General features: G+C 42.6%; 2 protein-coding genes across 2 annotated transcripts in view; one reads left to right on the top strand and one right to left on the bottom strand.

The window, feature by feature from the left end:
• The first annotated feature begins 84 nt into the window (after positions 1-84).
• On the top strand, positions 85-12,341 carry LOC121886842 (proto-oncogene Wnt-3). The gene is made up of 4 exons (XM_042397167.1): positions 85-169; positions 5,042-5,283; positions 8,683-8,948; positions 11,810-12,341. Exons 2-4 carry the CDS (start codon positions 5,157-5,159, stop codon positions 12,287-12,289), a joined length of 873 nt encoding a protein of 290 aa, XP_042253101.1. The 5' UTR covers positions 85-169; positions 5,042-5,156; the 3' UTR covers positions 12,290-12,341.
• A 3,191-nt stretch (positions 12,342-15,532) lies between these two features.
• The window catches only part of LOC121886995 (vesicle-fusing ATPase-like), a 31,038-nt gene continuing 26,535 nt past the window's right edge, over positions 15,533-20,035 (bottom strand). Inside the window, exons 20-22 of the mRNA XM_042397495.1 lie at positions 19,369-19,424; positions 19,066-19,138; positions 15,533-17,600 (exon numbers count right to left, since the gene is read on the bottom strand). Coding sequence (XP_042253429.1) covers positions 19,108-19,138; positions 19,369-19,424 — 87 coding nt within the window. The 3' untranslated portion in view covers positions 15,533-17,600; positions 19,066-19,107. The remainder of the gene's footprint in view (positions 17,601-19,065; positions 19,139-19,368; positions 19,425-20,035) is intronic.

Raw genomic sequence — 20,035 nt, 5'->3', positions numbered from 1 at the left:
CCCACACGACGACCTGACTGCGCAAGCGCAAAGGAGTTAGGACATACGGGATGTTATGGCAAAACACCGACATTGTTCGGGTAATACGTGCTGTAAAAGCACTGAAAAAAACAGACCTTATTCAACTAAAGCAGCTCTTCTCCACATGAAAGAGGCAGAATGATTAAAGGTAAAGTAGACATTCATTACAAAGCTCTCTGGTAATGCTAATTATCGTTTTACACTTGAGTTACGTTACATTGGAAGCTAACGTTTAAGTTAAATATTTATATACAAGTGAAATTGTTAAAAAAAAAAAATTTTTAAATCCAGCAGGTGTTTTTAGAACACTTACTACTGTTTTGAAGCCATTTCCAGATTCGTTAAAGATAATTACATCATCCAGTTAAAACATAAATAAACAAACAACAAATAAAACAACAGAATAGATTTAAATAAAGACATTAAAAACAATAAACTCATTGATATTTACAGCCTTCTTATTAGTGCAAGATTTAATGGTCTGTAAGTACTGCTCATATGCTCATATTCTGAATGAAAAATGAGAAGAGAGGCTTTTTGTTGGCAAACTTACACTTATGAATATGAAATTTAGATAAGATAACTAACAGATTGATGATGTAAGCTTGTTTCTAGAGAAGACGTTTAAGCTAAAATAATTTCCACATTCAAACCAAACATGGCAGCCAGGAGTGATATACTGTATTTTTCCGTTCCTGTTTTGTGCAACACAAGAAAAACATTTATTGTATATTAAAATATACAAAAATATGATTGACATTAAATCAACTTATTAATGACACATTTCACATTTTGGCCTTGTCTCACAGGATTAGCAAGGAGCAGAGTAAATGCTTATTGTGATTTTAGTGTAATCATTAATGGCAAAGTGTCAAATGTGTAAAAACAACATGAGATGCAAACTCCAGCGCTATGCTACAGTGCCAGTCAAAAGTTTGGACACACTTTCTCAGTCAGGGGGAAGGGAAGGTGTGTCCAAACTTTTGACTGGTACTGTGTATCTAAACTTTTATGGTTGTTAAATGTTAAAATTAAGTAGCTCATATAAAAGCTCTTTTGATCATCATAGGTACAGTGTAACTTAAGAGTACTTTTTGTTGCATCTGTATTGGTGCGTGTGTGGAGATGTCAAGCTTTTGCATGTCATGCTTGAGCAATTTGAGCTACCTTTTCAGTATCTAAATTTACTACACTAAGATAAGGAGTCGGCACTGGGTTTGCCCTGAAACTCAAAGCTGACTTATTTCTCTCCCCTCCTCTAACGATAAACAGTAACTCTGACAAGATATATTGGAGTCTGGTTTGATCACACACAGATCATTGAAGACTCTGTGGAGTACAAATTGATCAAGCTTTTGAGTATAATGATCCTCTTGTTGATTAATGAAGCAAACAGGCTGAGGATTAGCACTCGTGTTTGTAGATACTTGCATATGGGCCCTGGTCATGAACTTCAAACTGTTTTTGTAGGCCATCAGGCTTAAGGCAGTAAGGTCAGGTGTCATGTTCTCCTCAACAGGTTCAGAGGGTCACCTGGTACTTTTTGTACCTCTGGACATAAGAGGCTGTCACACAAAGAAAGTTCATGTGTGCACAGACATGTGCAACACACCGACCCCTGTAATACAGACCTCCCACAATCTGCAGCTGCAACATATTTCTGATAGTACAAGATTCCCTGACTCACCACAAGCTGAGCGTGCTCACAAACAAAATAAAAACCGAGAGATGCAGTTGAGAAATCCCTGCCACCTCACTTGAGGTCGTAGTAGTGATTTTATTACACTGGGAGTGGTTGAGTCAATAGTTTTTGTTGACAGTGTCACAGTCTTGATTGCGTGAATTTCCACTCTTCAGCAATGTGTGTGGTGGAATCCCTTTGTTTCCTCTGCTTCATTTCTGTGGTTTCCAGCAGCCCATCATACTTTCACATCAGCCCAGTTTATATACCGAGAAAACCCCCAACCAAGCCGTAAACCCCCCCCAGGCCACAAGAGGCCCCATACAGACCTGCCTGGGCATGCACCTGCCAAACCCTGCAGTTCACTGCTGCTCTACTGCTTGTCTCGTCCCCTGCAGCAGATTCCCCCGGCATTCTGCCTCTGTGGAGGTCTCTGCGTCTGTTGCTCCCTCACTCGGTTGAGACACGTTGTTCATGGCTTCTGAGAAGTGAGGCAAAGCAGGCAGGATCAGCATGGCACACATGTGGTCCTCATGCATGCGTCTGCGTGTGTGTCTGTTTGCACGATACGCCTCATAACCCCTCCGGGTTAAGACTCTCATTAGCACCTCGCCAAAAAGATATCCCTTTCATCTCATCTGTCCGTACGGATCAAGTGAGGCACAGCCTTTGCAAACAAAGACAAATAGGCTGGCAGATCCACAGCCTGTAGTCTAAACATGCTATGTCCACCACAAAGTCCCATGCGGTTAGCTAATTGATTCCATCAGAAATCCCAAATTCACTGGCTAAGCCAGAATGTCAGAGTGGCGGGTGAGCTGTTTAGCTGTCCTGAATAGAACTCATAATGTAGAAGTTGGCACAGCAACCTGAATGTACAGATATCTTATTAGGACAGGACACATTTTTCTTTGAGTTTACTGGCCGATGCTGTTGAGGAGTATGTGACACCAGAGTTCAGATGCTGGCTCTGCGTAAGTCATCATCCACTCTGGTCCATCCCATAGCTGTGAGATTAATGGGCAGTAACCACGCTAGCAGACAGTGTAATTAAGGTCCTTAGTCACTCAGTCACCAGACGGAGTGATGTCAGCAACACTTGAAACACTGTGATGTCGGTGGGATCGGGACTGGCACATGAGCTCATGTGGCTGCCTTCGCTTGGGTAAACTCAAGACAAGAACATGAATGGAGATTGATGAGCACTATTGAATTACTAACTCTGAATGGGAACATCAAATTGGGCAAAACAGCATTTTAAATTTGAATTATTGAGTTGCATATGACAGAGAAGAGACTTGTTTTTCCTTGTGGATAGTAGTATTTGAAAGTTTCTGGATAGTTTATGTAGCTGCGCCATCCTTGATGTACTGTGATCAGATACGGTGTCTTACTGAAACATCAGAATTGTTTGTTGTGTATCAGTCAGGAAACAAATGCCAACAACACACGGGGCTCACCATATATTCCATCAGACCAGCTGTGACAACAAAACAACACAGCCTCATGTCTCAGTGGCTCCTCTGGCAAACCTCGATACCTGTAACAATGCTCACCTGAGATCAAAAACAGTGCATGGGAGGAGAGAGGGTGTCGAGTAGGTGGGGGCAGGGTAGGGAAAGCAAAAGCGCATATGAGCTGTGAACTATCTAAGCGGGGGATTTTTTTTTCCCCTGTGACTTCAAGAGTTTGACTTTTGTGTTGGGGTGGGGCACTGCACCGCACTCATCTGTCAGAGTCAGCGGCTGCTATGATTGGGTTGCGCCCTGCGGGGGTCCTGAGGTCATCCTGAGTGGCGCTCTGATCTGATCGGCGTCAATTGTTCCCCCGTGATCCTCTCATGGCCCTGCAGCGCCACGTTGTCCGTCCAGACTCGAAGTGCTGGAGATTCTGCTCGACACCGGTGAAGCTCTTCTCTTAGAGCGCTGAATAAGCAGCACATCTTCACCTCCCTAACCCTGTAAACACTCCCATCACACGTCTATTGTAAAGCATTCATCCTCTAAGAATGCAGACCTGTACATGTTTGTTTCCTCAGGTAATATACTGTATGCTGAGAAATAAATAAACATGAAATTTGAGTCAGATACCTACAGTAAATGCTGAGCTTCTGGAAGGCACCGTACGGTTTTGTTTGAGCTTGTCACCACAAAAAGCGTGTTAAAACATGGGCATGGCAAACATGTTTTTTTTCTTTCTCTTTTATTTCAAGAAAAATAGAAAGCAATTAAAATTAATTACCTGAATGAAACTATAATGGTTTCTGGCATCACAAGCTGAACTTGGCTGTCTAGTTGTTGTGATTAATCCCTGCTTAGGCACATCTGCACGGGCCTTCTGGTGAGGCAAACAGCTTCAGATATGCTGTTTTTGTCCGTCACTAACGAGCTCAGCTGCATACGCTGTCATTCTTAAAACATCAGCTCCAGAGGAAAACCACAAATTTATGATGGAACTGCAGAGGCAGGTGTTTTCATATATTTGAAATTATATGAGGGGGCTTTTCCCAAACTAATCAGACAGGTTCTTGTGTGTTATCTGTTAGATCAGCAGATCTGTGTACGCTAACAAGTGGAAACACTTTGAAAAGTCAGTACTAATAGCTTGTATCCCTGCCCTGAAGTGGGCCTATTAGCCTCCCCCTTCTTGGTGAAAAAAAAAAAGGAGACAAAATAAACAGGAGCTCTTTGTATAAACTACATTAAGCAGATAAGTCAATAAAACACTCAAGTATGAATCACTGTACTGTCAGAGCAACGCTCACATTAAGACCTGAGATTAATGAATACCGAAGCGAAGCAGTCTCCTCTTGTAGAGCAGGTTGCCTTTCAGGGAGGCCTCCCTGGCAGGTCACCATCATTGCTATTGTGGGGTTGAGTTCAGGGAGGGCACAGGCTGAGGCAAGTGCTTCCAATTCCCACATCCTATAAAATTGTAAAAGCACTAGGGCTGGGCATCATTTGAATTTTTTCAATACCTGTGCAGATACGATGTTGCCTCAAGTGCCCGTAAAAGAACTTTAACTACACTGAAATTAACATCATTTTAAATCAGGAAGTATCTGATCAAAGAATGAATTATATTTAATTACCAATCTGACCAGGCATTCAATGTCAATTTATGGCACTTGACAGTTTTTGATAATCCGTGCTACAGACACGAATCTCTGTGCTGAAATAGCGTTTTGGATCCCAGCCATAAAAAGCACATCGTGAGAAAAAAGTTTTGTTTACTGTAATGTTAGGTGGTGATGTTTGTAGACTACTGAACACACATGCAGATATGTTTCTGGTCCAGCAGGTCTCGCTAAATGATGCTTTCCCTCTCTGTGTGTCGCAGGTCCCTGGCCCTCGGGCAGCAGTACTCATCCCTGGGTTCTCAACCCATCCTGTGCGGCTCTATCCCAGGCCTGGTGCCCAAGCAGCTGCGATTCTGTCGCAACTACATCGAGATCATGCCCAGCGTTGCTGAAGGTGTCAAATTGGGGATCCAGGAATGCCAGCACCAGTTTAGGGGCCGCCGATGGAACTGTACCACTATCAAGGACAACCTGGCCATCTTCGGTCCTGTACTAGATAAAGGTACAATTTTTTTGTGCTTAATAATAAAAAACCCCAGCTATGAATCTTTACTGCTGCATTTTGTAACGATATACATATGTATCTGAGGTTCACTGTATAAAATAAGTTATGATCTAAATGATCTGTGCCAAACAACACCCAGCTGTAAAAAAGTAGGCTGCACAGCGACGGCTACTGCAAGCTGTTACAAAAACTCTTCATGAAGCATTTTACTGAGTTACCCTAAGGCTTAGCACTGCCTGTTCTTTGGGCTTTTGCTGACAAACGACTAACTAGGGCAATTACAATAATATACACCTTTCCTGGCTGCAGTGAGAAATGAGTGCAGGTACAAGCACTGACACATTATTCCACTTACATCCATCTTTACCTTCACTATTGCATTTGTTTTCGTAGTCGGAGGCTTCTTTTTTCGGTTTTCCTCACCGTGTTTACACTCTCATACATGAAAGGGGGTCAACGCGGTAAATCTATCAACAAAACCTGACAAGTACAGCTGATATACTGGAGACATCCATCAAGCACTTCACACGCAGAATACTAATTGTCAGATTGCTCCACTCTGACTGCGTCTTTTAAACAATCCCGCTGAACCTGACGGTAGCAAACAATACGCACAGGTGTCCCGCTTAAGCACTTGCGGTCCTTAATTATAAATGTAGAAGTTTGTGTGTTGTGAGTGAGGTTGCTGATTGGAAATGAATTACCCTGTGTGTCAGAGGGGAAGGAATCTGGGCAGAAATGGGCAGCATGAGCAGTCCAAGCTCCTCAGTCAAATAAAAGGGAGAGGGGAGGCCAAATGAGATTACAGGCAATAGAAAAGGGCCGGGGGGCTCTGCTCAACCCCTACTGTGCATGAAGACCAGTGCGCGCCTCACACAGTCCAGCTCCCACGGACGCCCCATTCACACGCCCTTTTGACTCTGTCATGAAAACAGGCTGAAAGGGGATCTCTCCAAACCTAGCCCGGGTGTGCACTTTGGGATAGGGAAGCAAAGGAAGGAGGGAAGGAAGAAGAGCCGTCTCACTTTAGGAGTGATGAATGGAAAAAAGTTAGGGAAGGGAGAGAGAGCTACCAACCACCAGCTCCAGCCACCTTAAGCGGCGTGTTGGCCGTGGTGGTGCCGTTGGTGGATGCCTGGAGGAAGTGGGGGGTTGAGGTCCTGTGGTGGGTGGTGGTGTATGGGATTTCAGCTCAGGGTGTTGGCGGAGGGGTGGCTGGAGGGAGAGAGAGAGGGGGTTAGGGAGTTTAGGGAATGCCAGCTCCGGGCAGAGCGGGGCTGTGGGGGCGCGAGTCGCTGGGCCCTTTGTGTGGATAATACAGTGTGACACAAGGGAAACAAAGGCGGATTGATGGGCCCAGCAGGTAGCAGCAGCAGCGCTAGCCTTGGCTAAGAGCCAGAGCTCCAGGGGCCCAGGGCTCACAGGCCCATGTTGTGGAGGGCCCAGCTAGGCTTGCCAGGGTGAGCAGGGATGCCCAACCTGAGGAGTGTGTGTCATCCAATCATACAAGACTGATTGCTTAGATATAATAACATAAAAATACCATATTGTGGGTGTCTTCAGGTTGCATCATTATTTTTCAAATATTACTTAACATAGCTGTGATTTACAGGATTTTAGTATCTATTACATCTGTACAATACCACGTGATCCATCTGACCTCTTTTAGGTCAAATTATTAGCATACATGCACATAGAAATGTCAGAAATATAGACACATAATACATCCCTAGCTCTTTACTTTTATTTATTTTTATATGTTTGTTTATTTAACAGGGACGGTGTACATTAAGAGAGTTAGCAAAGAGGCTATTTTTCATCTGTAGTCCCTGGACAGATGTTACAGTCACCCTTAAAAACAGAATATGAATATGAGATTGAAATTACAACGTTATTAAGATCATTTATAAGCATGTAGAACAAATAATAAAATGAAGAAAAAATAATATATTAATGTTGATTAAAAAAAAAACATCATTCAGGATATCCTTATATTACACTGTCAGGTACTATTGAAAACATGCAACACAGAGGCTCATGATACAAGATATGCAAGACAATAAATACATGAAGATATTAATGTTAATAGAAATGTAGATTGAATAAGACCACATTGAGCTGCATTGTCAGAGACTAACTGAAACATGCACGGACATAAAAAAGCATGCGCAATATGTAAAATACACAAATCAGTCTGACACAATAAAAGCAAGACCATAAACACATTTACACATTAAAAGAAATGTTTAGCTTTATTAATATTAATGCAACACCACAAATATTAGCTCTTGTTGCCCTAACTTAGCCCTACAGGCAAAAACACAGCAAAACAAGTATTTTTGTTTTGTAGTTTTGCTTACAGACACATTCAGGGTGTGAAATATAACTAGCCTGAAGCTAAACATTGGTAAATTTTGTCTGCGGCATGTAAAGTGGTCTGATTGGGTCTCGAAAGCCTCGTTGCCAGTGAAATCAGGCAGAGGAATTTCTAGCTTTAGTAGCCATTGTAGTCTGCAAAAAACACAGGTTTAATTCTTCGGTTGTGTTCATACACATTTCAAAATTCGGATCATGCAGTCGTGCACGTCTGAAACTCCAGACGCTCTGTTAGGTTCTTGAAATATTGAGCGCCTGCTCGAGACACCTCCCCATACCTGTGTGTGTGCGTGTTTTTGGATGTCTGTAATAGAGCTAGTGGTGTGTAATGGGTGAGCCTTGGTAAGTGTGCTGTGATTGTGAAACAATGGTGTCTGGTTACATAATAAGCTGTTGCCTTCAAAGGAGGCGTAACTCCATCCCTCAGCGTAAAAAAGAAACAGGCCGACTCGCAGTTTCACCTGAAGGCCTTGGGCTCTGAACAGGGACGGGAGGGGGTAGAGGAGTTGGGGAGGGGGGAGGGTGGGGGGGGGGGGGTGACAACATTCCTGAAACACTATCCAGATGCAAAGCAGCAGCACACCTCAGGGATGACAGGAGGTCACTGAGATCCCACTGAGCATTAGGCCCTCCTGACACAACCACAATGGGCTGATGTCACTGCAGGGACTCTGCTTTGAGGCTCCTTCATGTGTGTCCTGTAGCACTTCCTCATCAGCGACGATAATATGGTCAATACTGTGAATCATGTTAACATATTATGAAGTAAGAGGGGGGAGATATGTCAGTTTCTATAGGCTTAACTGGCTTTTTACAGTGGCAAATACCAGTGCATGAAAGTGCCTCCTCAAAGATGAAATGTGTTAAAAGGTTATCGCCTGAAGGTATCCCTTTCAATACTTCTGTCTGGATGTTGGCAGTAGTAACGATGGCTCTTGTCCATGTTTAACTCATGATTGACACACTTTCAATGTCTCCCTTTTTCTCTCTGCCTTTTTGTCTGTCATCTGTCTCTCTCAGCAACTAGAGAGTCAGCGTTTGTCCACGCTATAGCCTCGGCGGGCGTTGCGTTCGCAGTGACGCGGTCCTGCGCTGAGGGCACGTCCACCATGTGCGGCTGTGACTCCCACCACAAGGGGCCTCCAGGGGAGGGCTGGAAATGGGGTGGCTGCAGTGAGGATGCCGAGTTCGGGGTGCTGGTGTCCAGGGAGTTCGCCGACGCCAGAGAGAACCGTCCAGATGCCCGCTCGGCGATGAACCGACACAACAACGAAGCAGGACGCACGGTAAACACATTTAGACACATTCTGTATAAGGAAACTCTGTAGGGGTGTCTTATTAGGTTTCTTTAATCCATATCACACACAGGCCAAAGGTATTTAGACACCCAAGCATTATGTGCATATGAGATAGCGAAACATCTCGTTTGTAATCGCCTCTTCTCTTCTGGGAAGGCCTTCGATAGGATGTCAGAACCTGGCTGCAGGGATTCACTCACCTTCAACCACAAGAGCGTTAGTGATGGTTGATGCTGATAAGGCCAGTTCGAGTTGGATGGGGTTAAGGTCAGAGCTCTGCACAGCCATTCACTAAAAGACTGTTCCCTTATGGAGCTGGCTTTGTGCACAGGAGCATTGTCACGTTGAAACAGGAAAGGATCAAACTGCTGCCACAAAGTTGGAAGAAGACTGTTTTTAGTGTATGCTGTATAATTAAATGGGACATTATTATTTTTATGTTATGATGTTGGATGTAGGATGTTAAACATAGTCAGAAATCCCAAACTTGAGGTGAACGTATTTAAAAATGCTCCCTGAAAGACAAAACCCAGGGCGTTAACCTGCTCTGAACGCTTTGTAAGTTACCTCTGCTTCCTCCTTGTGATGGCATCAGATTGTTGACGCACACCCAACAGCCGTCCGTTGGTAGACTTTGTTGCTAAGGTTGTTTCTAAAGTTGTCCACTCGCATATTTCGGATCATATTTGGGCTCAAACATGTTACTGAGAAGTTTCCATTTTAAGTAAAGGACGAGAAAAAGAACCATAAATATTACTACTATAGTAGTAAATACTGCAAATCATGCAAAGATATTCCAGTAGTGCCCCAGAACTGGAAACGTGCATAATACATCCACTTTAAGATATCTTTTAATTGGAATTCAGTGGCTTAACCTAAACAATGAAAAACAGCCCCAGGCCTACATACCTTTGGCCTTGTAGTGCACATATTGATTAGTGTGAGACTAAACTGATCAGACCTCATTGTCTCTGTGATTCAGTTTAGGGTTTAATAGTTAAAAGATGTGCTGAATAATAATAATAGGACTGACTATAAGATAGAGGTAAGTTCTGTTGCTGAACACATTTTATACAGCAGGATGCAAACTATACTATAAATTAGCATAGCGAAGGGTACAAACTGAGAACGGAGGAGAGTAAACAATGGACAATGACCTGACTGTTTTGTAACAGCAGTGGATTTATCCAGGAAACATTACTTTTTGGGATTACTAATTGTTCATATGACAGGCAGGGATTTGATATTTGACATTTCTGAGTTTCCACCTGAAAGTGATCACTTGACATTGAATGACTGGTTAATTACTCATTTAAGCAACACCCTCCCCCGCCGCCTTTGCCCCTACATCTCGCCTTTCATGCTTTGCATCCCAATGAAAAATTCCCTGACAGTCAAATAACCCGAGTGAGTTGAGGGGGAAAAGAAGGAAATCAGCTCAGACTTAAAACATCACTGGTTGCTGTCACCGCCGGGAGAAAATAGGCTCCCCGGCTGCTCGCTGAGGGGCAAATGGAGGGACCACACGGCAACAAGACAAGCCTTTGATCTGAGCGCACAGGAGCGACGAGAGAGACCACAGGAGCTGTACAGCTAACTGAACAGCAGTCCTCTCCTCTCTCCTCTCCCACCACCTGGCCCTCTCACGCTCCCTCCTTCAGCCCCGAGGGCCTCTGGGATTTGATGTTGGCATGACAAGCTAACAGTGTGATGTCACTAGTCGATCCACTCCTCCACCCTTACTCTCCCCCCACCCCCCCACCCCCCCACCCCTCTCCTTCTCCAAACCCAGAGGTGCCATAGCCACCTGCCTTCCGCCCCAGCTGGGGGAATTCTGCAGCTAAATATAGCTGTTGAATTAAAGCACAACAAAATCAAAACACAAAGGTAAAATATGCCCCGCGGCTGCACACTCATGATGTGAGCCGGTGACTTCAGAGGGAATTAGCAGCAGCGCAGTGCCTCTGTTCTTCACAGCTGCATGACACTTAAATAAAATGCAGCCAGTGGCGTATTGTTTTTCTTGGCCTGCTCTGTGAGTCTTTAGTGGTTTTGTTAGTCTGCATTACTGAATTTCCTGTAAATTTCTGACCATAAAATCCCAGCAGATCTCATTTTGTGGTGACTGACTCGACTGCCCCACAAGCACTGCAGCAAGCACATTTTTTAGTTAATTAAAGGAATACTCCGCCGAAAATCGGTCTTTTGGGTATCAACCACTCATCACCTGTCGCCACTGAATAGTTTGACGCACGCTTCTTCGCGGAGGACGGCGGCCGAGGTCACAGCTTGAATTCACAGCAGTTACGATGGTGAGACGTGGTGAAAAAGTGTCAAAAACATCAGGAGAAGTGAAGTTTTTATTCATTTATAAGATAAGTGAAGATTGTTTGGAACATACTAAACAGATGGATCCGCAGCAGAGAAGTGGGTTACGCCGCAGAAATGGTTTGAGAAGTTTCTGTGGACATTTTGACACTTTTTTTTTGTCATGACGCCATTTGAATCTGTTGTTACTGCTGTGAATCCAAGCTGATGGAGCTTCAGATCCACCTTTCAAAGCCTGATCTACTACATCTTTATACTGAAGAGAGATTTTTAGTGAAGCGTTACTTTAAGACAATTGGAGAAAAGGTTGCCAGGTTGATAAATAGCTGCTTTTTAGTGAACTGTAGGAGTGTGTAGTTTGATTCTCTTTAGGATGGGAGATGTTCAAATGACCAAAAATGATTTTACCAAGTTTTATACACTTTTATTCAACAATGAAAGATATTAAAACAACTAAAGTTTAGAACTGGTTTTGTTTTTTCTTACAAAGTGAACATAAAGTGTGTTTCTGTGTTTCTCAGACCATCCTCGACCACATGCACCTGCGCTGTAAATGTCACGGTCTGTCAGGAAGCTGTGAGGTGAAGACATGTTGGTGGGCGCAGCCGGACTTCCGCATGCTGGGCGACTACCTGAAGGACAAGTACGACAGCGCGTCAGAGATGGTGGTGGAGAAGCACCGCGAGTCTCGCGGCTGGGTGGAGACGCTGCGAGTCAAGTACAACTTCTTCAAACACCCCACCGAGCGCGACCTGGTCTACTACGAGGGCTCACCCAACTTCTGCGAGCCCAACCCGGAGACCGGCTCCTTCGGGACGCGCGACCGCGTGTGCAACGTGTCGTCGCACGGCATCGAGGGCTGCGACCTGCTGTGCTGCGGCCGCGGCCACAACACCCGGACTGAGAAACGCAAAGAGAAGTGCCACTGCATCTTCCACTGGTGCTGCTACGTCAGCTGTCAGGAGTGCGTGCGTGTTTATGACGTGCACACATGCAAGTGAGAGAAGCGTGTGCACTCAGACAAACAGACTGCTGGACTACAAGTGCTGCCCCCCCCTCCCAAACACCCCCCCACCCACCCTCAACACCCCCCCGGCTCCTGCACGGCTTCCCTGCTGCCTCAAACACAGATCTGCATCCCCACATAAGAACATTCATCCGCACACACACTCAGGCCACATCACTAATAGATACCCTGCACTAGGATCTCCAAACCACTACACCAGTGTCCATATCTGACTAAAAAGTGACTGATCGTCTGGTCTCATGGGGAAAAACTCCCCCCCCCCCCCCTGGTTCCTCTCCCTGCAGCATTGGGCCACAGCTCCCCCACCCCACCTCACCTGTCCCCTCCCCCCCTTGTCTTTATTTATTTCCCCCCTTCATGCCAACACAATGTTTGTGGCATGTACAGTAACACTTTTTACCTGTGAGATTAATGCAGTAAACAAAAACAAAAAAACACAAAACAACAACAAAAAAAAAAACTTTCAGACTCTTTTTGCTTTTGAATAAAAAAAAGCATCTTCTAACTAACACCTCACTTCTCCAGCTAGTCTGGCTGGTTTACCTTTTTTTTTTTTTTTTTTTTTTTTTTTTTAAACTAAACCAACCTCTACATCGTCACTTAGTGGTGAGTGATAGTTAACACGTCGGCAGCCCCAGGAAACCATCACTTTGTAACTACTGAACTGAACTGAAAACAGCAGGAGGGCATTGGAAGTGCCACAGTCCTGTCTCTGTAAACTACTGAGCTGATGAAATCCTCAGTGTTGCTACTCCCCTGCTGACTGACTCTTACTGCACCAGTCGACCGGGAAGCCTGGAAGATATATGCTACAGCCTGATTTTATAGCCCTGCATTTCTGAAATATTACCATTGGGCTGGGACTGGAGGTATGCAGGAGGGGGCATGTGTGTGAACAAGCATGCTCATTCCATTAACTAACAACCCCTACATATGTACATGTATGCACTATTCAGTTACACATGACTCCAGGTGGTCTAAATTTGCGCGTTGTTGATGCGAGCAAATTCTTCTGCATTGCAAGCTAGCAGTTCTTATGAATGATGACTTTGTTCCCTCATTAAGGCATGATGAACCTGTAAATTACTCATGATTTCCACAGGTGTGATGCAAGACCGTTAATCATTATTCAAACTTTTTTTTTTAATTTTTTTTTTTTTTTTATTTTATGAGTGTTGACCAGAAGAGAGGTAGCGTTCAAATGATTATGTATGTGAGTGAGTAGAAGATCATTTATGAATGTAAGCATCAGATTTGAGTCGAGCTTCAGCATGTTTTAATATTAATTCTGATCTCAGGAGCAAAAAGTGATTATTGGGAGATCTTTTTTTTTTTTTTTTTTTTAAATCTAACACATGCATTCATCAGGTCCATCTTAGAGACTTTTTTTAAAAGGCAAATATTTCTTTTATCACTGTAAAAGAAGAAGAAAAAAAAAAAAAGAAGAAGAAGAAGAAGGAAAAAGGGGACATGTGACGACATGTGGAGACCAGAGGGCAGAGTATGATCTGACTGGCTCTCACATCCTCTCTTCTCTCTCTCTCTCTCTCTCCATACTTTTCTCCCTCAGTTGGACAGTTGAGGTTTTAAAGAAGCCTGATTTATGAACTTGTATTCTTGTCAGTACACCCGCCCCCCCCCCCCCTAAAAAAAACACCCCTCTGCCTCGCTGTTTTGGTTTTGGGAGATATTGGAAAAACAATATACTGTAATTTACTCAAAATATTTTTTTTTTTTTATAATGCAGAAGCAGGGCTGTCAGCCTCTCGAGTTGGCTCCGACTTGCGATTTTTAACAAGAGGAAACGGTTTTAAGATCACTGAGGAAAATAGTTGTGATTTCTGGGTGGACAGAAAAGACTTCCAGCTCATGTAGATTCTTGAATTCTGACTCCGAGAACATTAAGCAGGAGGAGGTTTTTGGGAAACGTCATCGAGAGCCCGGTGATTTATGTGTGCAAGATGTGAATGTGTGTGTGTGTGACGGCTGCCAGTGACAAACAGAAGTGTGTGTGTGTGTGTGGGATGGATGGATGGATGGATGGATGGCAGGCTGGCTCTTCACAGTGGTGGAACAAAACTCTTGAGAAGGTTTCCACACAACATGTTCTGACAGTCCCACCTGCTTCCTATTAATTATATTCAACAACAAAAATACAAGTTACCCCGTAGTGTATAGGCTGTCCTCTCTTTGTGACATAGCTTAGCATTTGCGTCATCTTCTACACAGCCCTCCTTACCTGGGCCTACCTTTCTGTGTTCAGTGTCCCCCCTCCACCCCCCCACCCCCAAACTCCCCGACTCCCCCCTCCCCTCCCCTCCCCTCCCTTCCCCCGCTATATCCAAAGTTTTGTACAAATGTTTTAAAGTGAATAATTCCCTTTTTATTTTATAATCGTAAATGTTATGTTTTTATAAATATTATTTATTATACAATGTATATATCTGTATGACTGAACTAAGATTATATATTTGAAGAACAAAACTGTCTCGTGCTTTTGCTTCTTTGCCTTTTTTGACGTTCACACAAACTTTCTTCTGAAGTGAACTCCAGACTGTGACTGTAAACTATGATCAGATATTTCATCACAGATCTATTAATCACTTCCAAAGTTGTATCACATATGGTACGAGATTAATCCCATTAAAATCTTGTGATATTCCATATTTTTCTTATTGTCAACAAATCCCATGAAAAGACCAACAATGATCTGCTGACAAGTATCGTCTGTTTATGTCTAATCTGATCAAGTTTATTCCTTTGCTGTCTATTAGAAACACCAGAGCTCCAAACGTGTGTTAATCCGCAGCTAAAAATAGTCCCCAAAAACTACTATTTACTCCAGTTTGACTAATATTTCTTTAAAAACTACAGCACCCAGCTGCTTGAGGAAAGTACTGAGCCCTAAACATAATAAAAATGATATATTTATGACCCATTTTCAATGTTTTTAATCAATTTTGTCATAAATGTCAAACAGATGCGCTTGAGGCTGACAGACTAATACACTATTGGTTTTGGTCTTTTCATGGGACGTATTAACAGTAAGAAATATATCAAATAACACATTAAATGAAGCATCAATATGTAATATTATTGAAGAATGAACCTGCTATATACAGTAGTTACATTTTACTGGTTATAATTTATGATGAGACGATCCAGATGAGGCGACACAATCATCCAGGACATACTGGAAATATAGAAATATAGAATCTAGGATACATATTATCCACTTTTATTGCATTAGTTCGCAATATGTTTACAAAAAGGTGAAAAGTCAACATTCTTGAGTTACAGACAGACAGAAATGCAAACGTCACAGCTAATAATTCACTATCACTGGATTGTTTTTATTTATTTTCACTTGTTTAAAAAAACGAATACAGAAGAAGAAGACCACAAGCACGGTTATGAGGAAGATGATACATGAAACAACATATTTGATACTTTGGGTTACAATCATTACAGACTGGATCCAGAAATCTGCATCCAACGGTTTTACTGTCATTGTAGCCGACACACGTGTAGCTACTCGGTAAATGTTTGGCATGCAGTGTTTTCTCACCCAACAAAGATGATTTGTAGGTTAAAGGACAGATTCACATTTCTTAAAGTGTGTCTTAAAACAACTCACATGTACAATTAAACCATTCTCGGTTGCTGTACTCATTCCTCTCGTCCATACTGGGCCTGAAGAGATGATTTCAATATAAATGATGGGGGACAAACCTCCTGCTGTACTTGACAACGTATGAGGGAAGAGCTCTCAAAGTCGGAGCTCCGACTCGGAAACTCGAGGCACCTCAACTTCACCGAGAAGTGAAGACGAGAAGTAAACATGAAATCAAAACCTTGAAATGGTAAGATCTCAACTGAAGGCCATGTAGTCATTTTCTCTGCCTAAAAAGAGTCGTGAAACGATTTCGAGCTCTGAATTCTGACTATTTCAACTTGGAAGTTTCCGACCTCAGACTCGAATGGAACGCACCACAGAGTTTTAGTCAGAAAGCTAACATGCGGCTTCAGCAGTCAGTGTTGGTGAAATCAAAGCCGGTATTTTCCAAACTCAACCACAGCTTAGTGGAGGAAACACTGAAGCTGGGAAACAATAGGAGGGAATTTCTGCGCTAAAAAAGACTCAACTTTGACAGATACCCACTCGATTTGGCAAATTCAGCCTCACATCAGCTTGAAGTTGAACTCGAGGATGAATCTTTGCACGAAACAACTGTGGACTTCGTTCCCCAGCGTTAGAATCGTTAATGTTCTGTTTCGAAGTACATTTGGGCAACGTGAGTGTTAATTTTAATGTTTTTAAGTAAGACGGACATCAAAGAATGTGAACTTATTCTTTAACCGCCAACGTCTGTGTAGCTTCCTTCATGAGATGCCAAATTTCTCATAATTATGAGACGCTTTATAATGATTTTGGTATAATCGTAATTATTAGAAGAATACTAACAAAAAAAAAAAAAACAAACAGTATTGGTTTCTATAGAGACGGTAAATTGAGAGATGTTTTTCTGGGGCTACTTGGGCAATTTCCACTAAATGATGAAGGCCTGAATATTCCTCGGTGGATTTTATACTATACATCAAACCGTCTGGGCTGAAAGCAGCGTACACATTTCTCAAGCAGCAGAAGTCCCTCGTGTGTGAGATAACTTCCCTTTAAAATGTTTGGCGGTCATTCATTTTTATTATAAAGTCCAGATACTTCAGTGTTTCTTATTAGTAATAGAATTAATTTATTCATAAAATAAAAAAAAAAGGTCTGATACAAGCAAGTAAACAACATGATAGGAACAAATCTTTAAGTCACAGAGCCACCATGTCCTGGAATGATCAGATTACAAATCCGTGCACAGAAATCAGGCCGATATAAACAAACAGTATCTTAATTAGTGTTCGTGCATGCACGTGTACTTGCCGTAGAAGTGTATCTTTCACCTTGGCTTTTTTATGTATAAAATCCCAATGGAGTGCTAAAGGGCATCACAAATAGATAACAGCACTGATCTTTAGGAACTGAAATATACACAAATGAACACAGCTCATTTGTCTTAATTTACACTGTTTTTTTTTTTGTTTTTTGTTTTTTTTCCACATCGTGCTGAGGAGGAGAGGGTTGCCTGGTTGGCTGCTGCAGTGCAGAGAGAAGCACGCAGAGCTTCAGGGATGGGAAGGAAGGATGCAGAGAGAGAGCGAGAGAGAAAGAGATGGAAACTATCTCTCGCTTGCTTCCTTCTGCCAGCCTCTTTCAGGCTTCCGTTCCTCAGCAACTGAGTGAAGAGAGACAAATAAAAGTGAGAAGAGACAGGCAGGCAAAGGAGACATGCTGCCACAAGAGAGCACCTGTCTAGTCGACCTATTTTTATGCACTCTGTGCGCTAACTGTACCATAAGTCTCCGAGGCTGTGATGAGAAGCAAAGCTCTCGCTGCAAGTTGAAAAGTTGTTCAAGTTTTGGGTTTTTCCATCACCCAGGGCAGCCCGTCCCGCTGGGGTGCGACTCACAAAGCAGGATTAGTGAGATAGCCTGATAACTGGTATGTTATGAAATATATTCTGATATTTAGCCCGTTATTAACAGGCATAAATGTATCATATAACTAAACTGAATATTTATTTTTTATGTACAGATTGAAATAAGAACTATAGAGATAAAGGGTAATATTTACAGTTATCTTTAACTTTCTAATCCTGTTTTGTGAGACTTTCCACTGACACTGACTGATTATCTACGTGGGACTCTCATTATGCTCAGAATTTAACAATCTATATTCTCTATAGACAGCCAGAGATATCCAGATAATAACAAGATGAAAGCAATAGTTAATAATTATTTGGGGGGGAATTTATTTGTGATTTGCTTTCTTGCTGAGAGTTAGATGAGAAGATTGACACCACTCTCTTATCTGTCGGTTAAATATGAAGCTACAGCCAACAGCCAGCTAGCTTAGCTTAGCATAAAGACTGGAAGCGGGGGGAAACCGCTAGCCTAGCTATCTAAAGATAACAAAATACACCACATCACAATACACAGCACCTCTAAAGCTCACTGATTATCTCCTTTGTTTTATCCATACAAAAAACGAGATGTTAAAACAACATGTTGCAGTTTTTTTTTAGTCTGAGTTTTTACACTTTAGTTTTTGTACGCTGAGCTGTTTGCGTGCTAAGCTAAGCTAACCGTCTCCTGGCTGTAGCTTCATATTTATCTAACAGACATGAGATTTACTTCTCAGCAAAAAAGCACATGAGCGAATTTCCCAAAATGTCAAACTATTCCTTTAAGGCAATCTGGAGATTAAACATTTAAATGTAAGATTTGTGACTTTTGGGGAAAAAAACAGCTATAGTTATGTGCAAAATGCAAAATCAAACAGTGGAATCTAAATCAAAATCATTGTATATTACAGCACTGAAGTGGAAAAACCTCTCTACCATATTTTTTCATAATTCTTTGTAGATGTAGATTAGTTGCACAAGTTTTGATATTGAAGTTTATGAACATATACAGTAAAATACAAAGCTAGGGTCATTTTAATAATGAGGCCCCTGTTCTGTTAACCTTAAACATTTTTTTGACCTTGTGCCTCCATCCAGGTGAACTTGACCTGATTACTCTCATACATCGTTAATTCGGTGCAAGAAAAGTTTAGAGTATAAATTACTAAACTTAACTGACAGTTTACAGAGAAAACTGAGTAGAAAATGTGACCTGATGCAGGCCTCGCAGTCTTACCGTTGAAGGATGCCTCTTTTTCACTACGTGGCTCCACTGAGTCTAGATCATTGCAAACTTATTAGAACCCAGTCTGCAGGAAAAATGACAAAATATATTAATCACACTTGACACGATGCTAAAATGTAAATGTTTACCGCTTCTGTCGAGGTTTCTTTCCCCTTCTGTGTTACATTAGTAAATGAAGACTGGTAAGTGGATTGAAAACTAGGTGACGGATGTGTGCGTGGGTGCGAGTGTTCAGCGTCACCGAAGACCTGCTCGACGGAGTCGCGTAGTTAGAAACAGGAAAAGAATACTTACGCTCCTTCATCTTTCAGTAGACTCAGGAACTTGCTGACTCTGTGGTCGGGATCCATCTAGAAAAAGACAGACGCGTCATGTTTTAGTGCTTCCATGCGTATAATATCATAACATTGTTTACTTTTGGATTAATTTGACTTCCAATTTAGAAGCGAGGTGTTGAAACAGCGGCATGTCCTGGAGTTCATGCTTCAGTTTGTACAAACAGGATTTTAGGGAGAGAGGGGGACGGGGGGGAGGGGGGAGAGGAAGTAAAATTAATGGCAGCCTATGCAATAACTTACAGTATGTCTGGAATTGCCTGTAGCCACTGGAGTTAAGACATGAGAGAACCGTTGGAATGAGAGGAAAAAAGATAAAGACTGAAGACAAACTGTGAATGTGTGCGAGTGCGTGGCTGCGCGGCTGTTTGCAGCATGTCTCGGCAAACACAGGTTCATACTTCTTCAGGCTCGGGGATGGTGTGTGTGTGTGTGCAAAAGGGTGCGAAAACATGGCTGCATTGGTGCATACCACAGCAATTACACAGCATCCAGCCTCAACAAACAGGCCGTACACGTCGTCAACATACCACAGACACGCAGTCAGGGGGAAGAGAGATTAACACCAGCCGGCAGTCAGATTTAGGTCAATTTCTGCTGCTGATGCTTGCTGTCAGTCTCCTACC

The sequence above is a fragment of the Thunnus maccoyii genome, chromosome 20, assembly GCF_910596095.1.
Source record: "Thunnus maccoyii chromosome 20, fThuMac1.1, whole genome shotgun sequence".
In the NCBI taxonomy this organism is placed as follows: Eukaryota; Metazoa; Chordata; class Actinopteri; order Scombriformes; family Scombridae; genus Thunnus; species Thunnus maccoyii.
The sequence above is the reverse complement of the archived record's forward strand: the minus strand, read 5'-3'. Positions and strand labels throughout refer to the sequence as shown.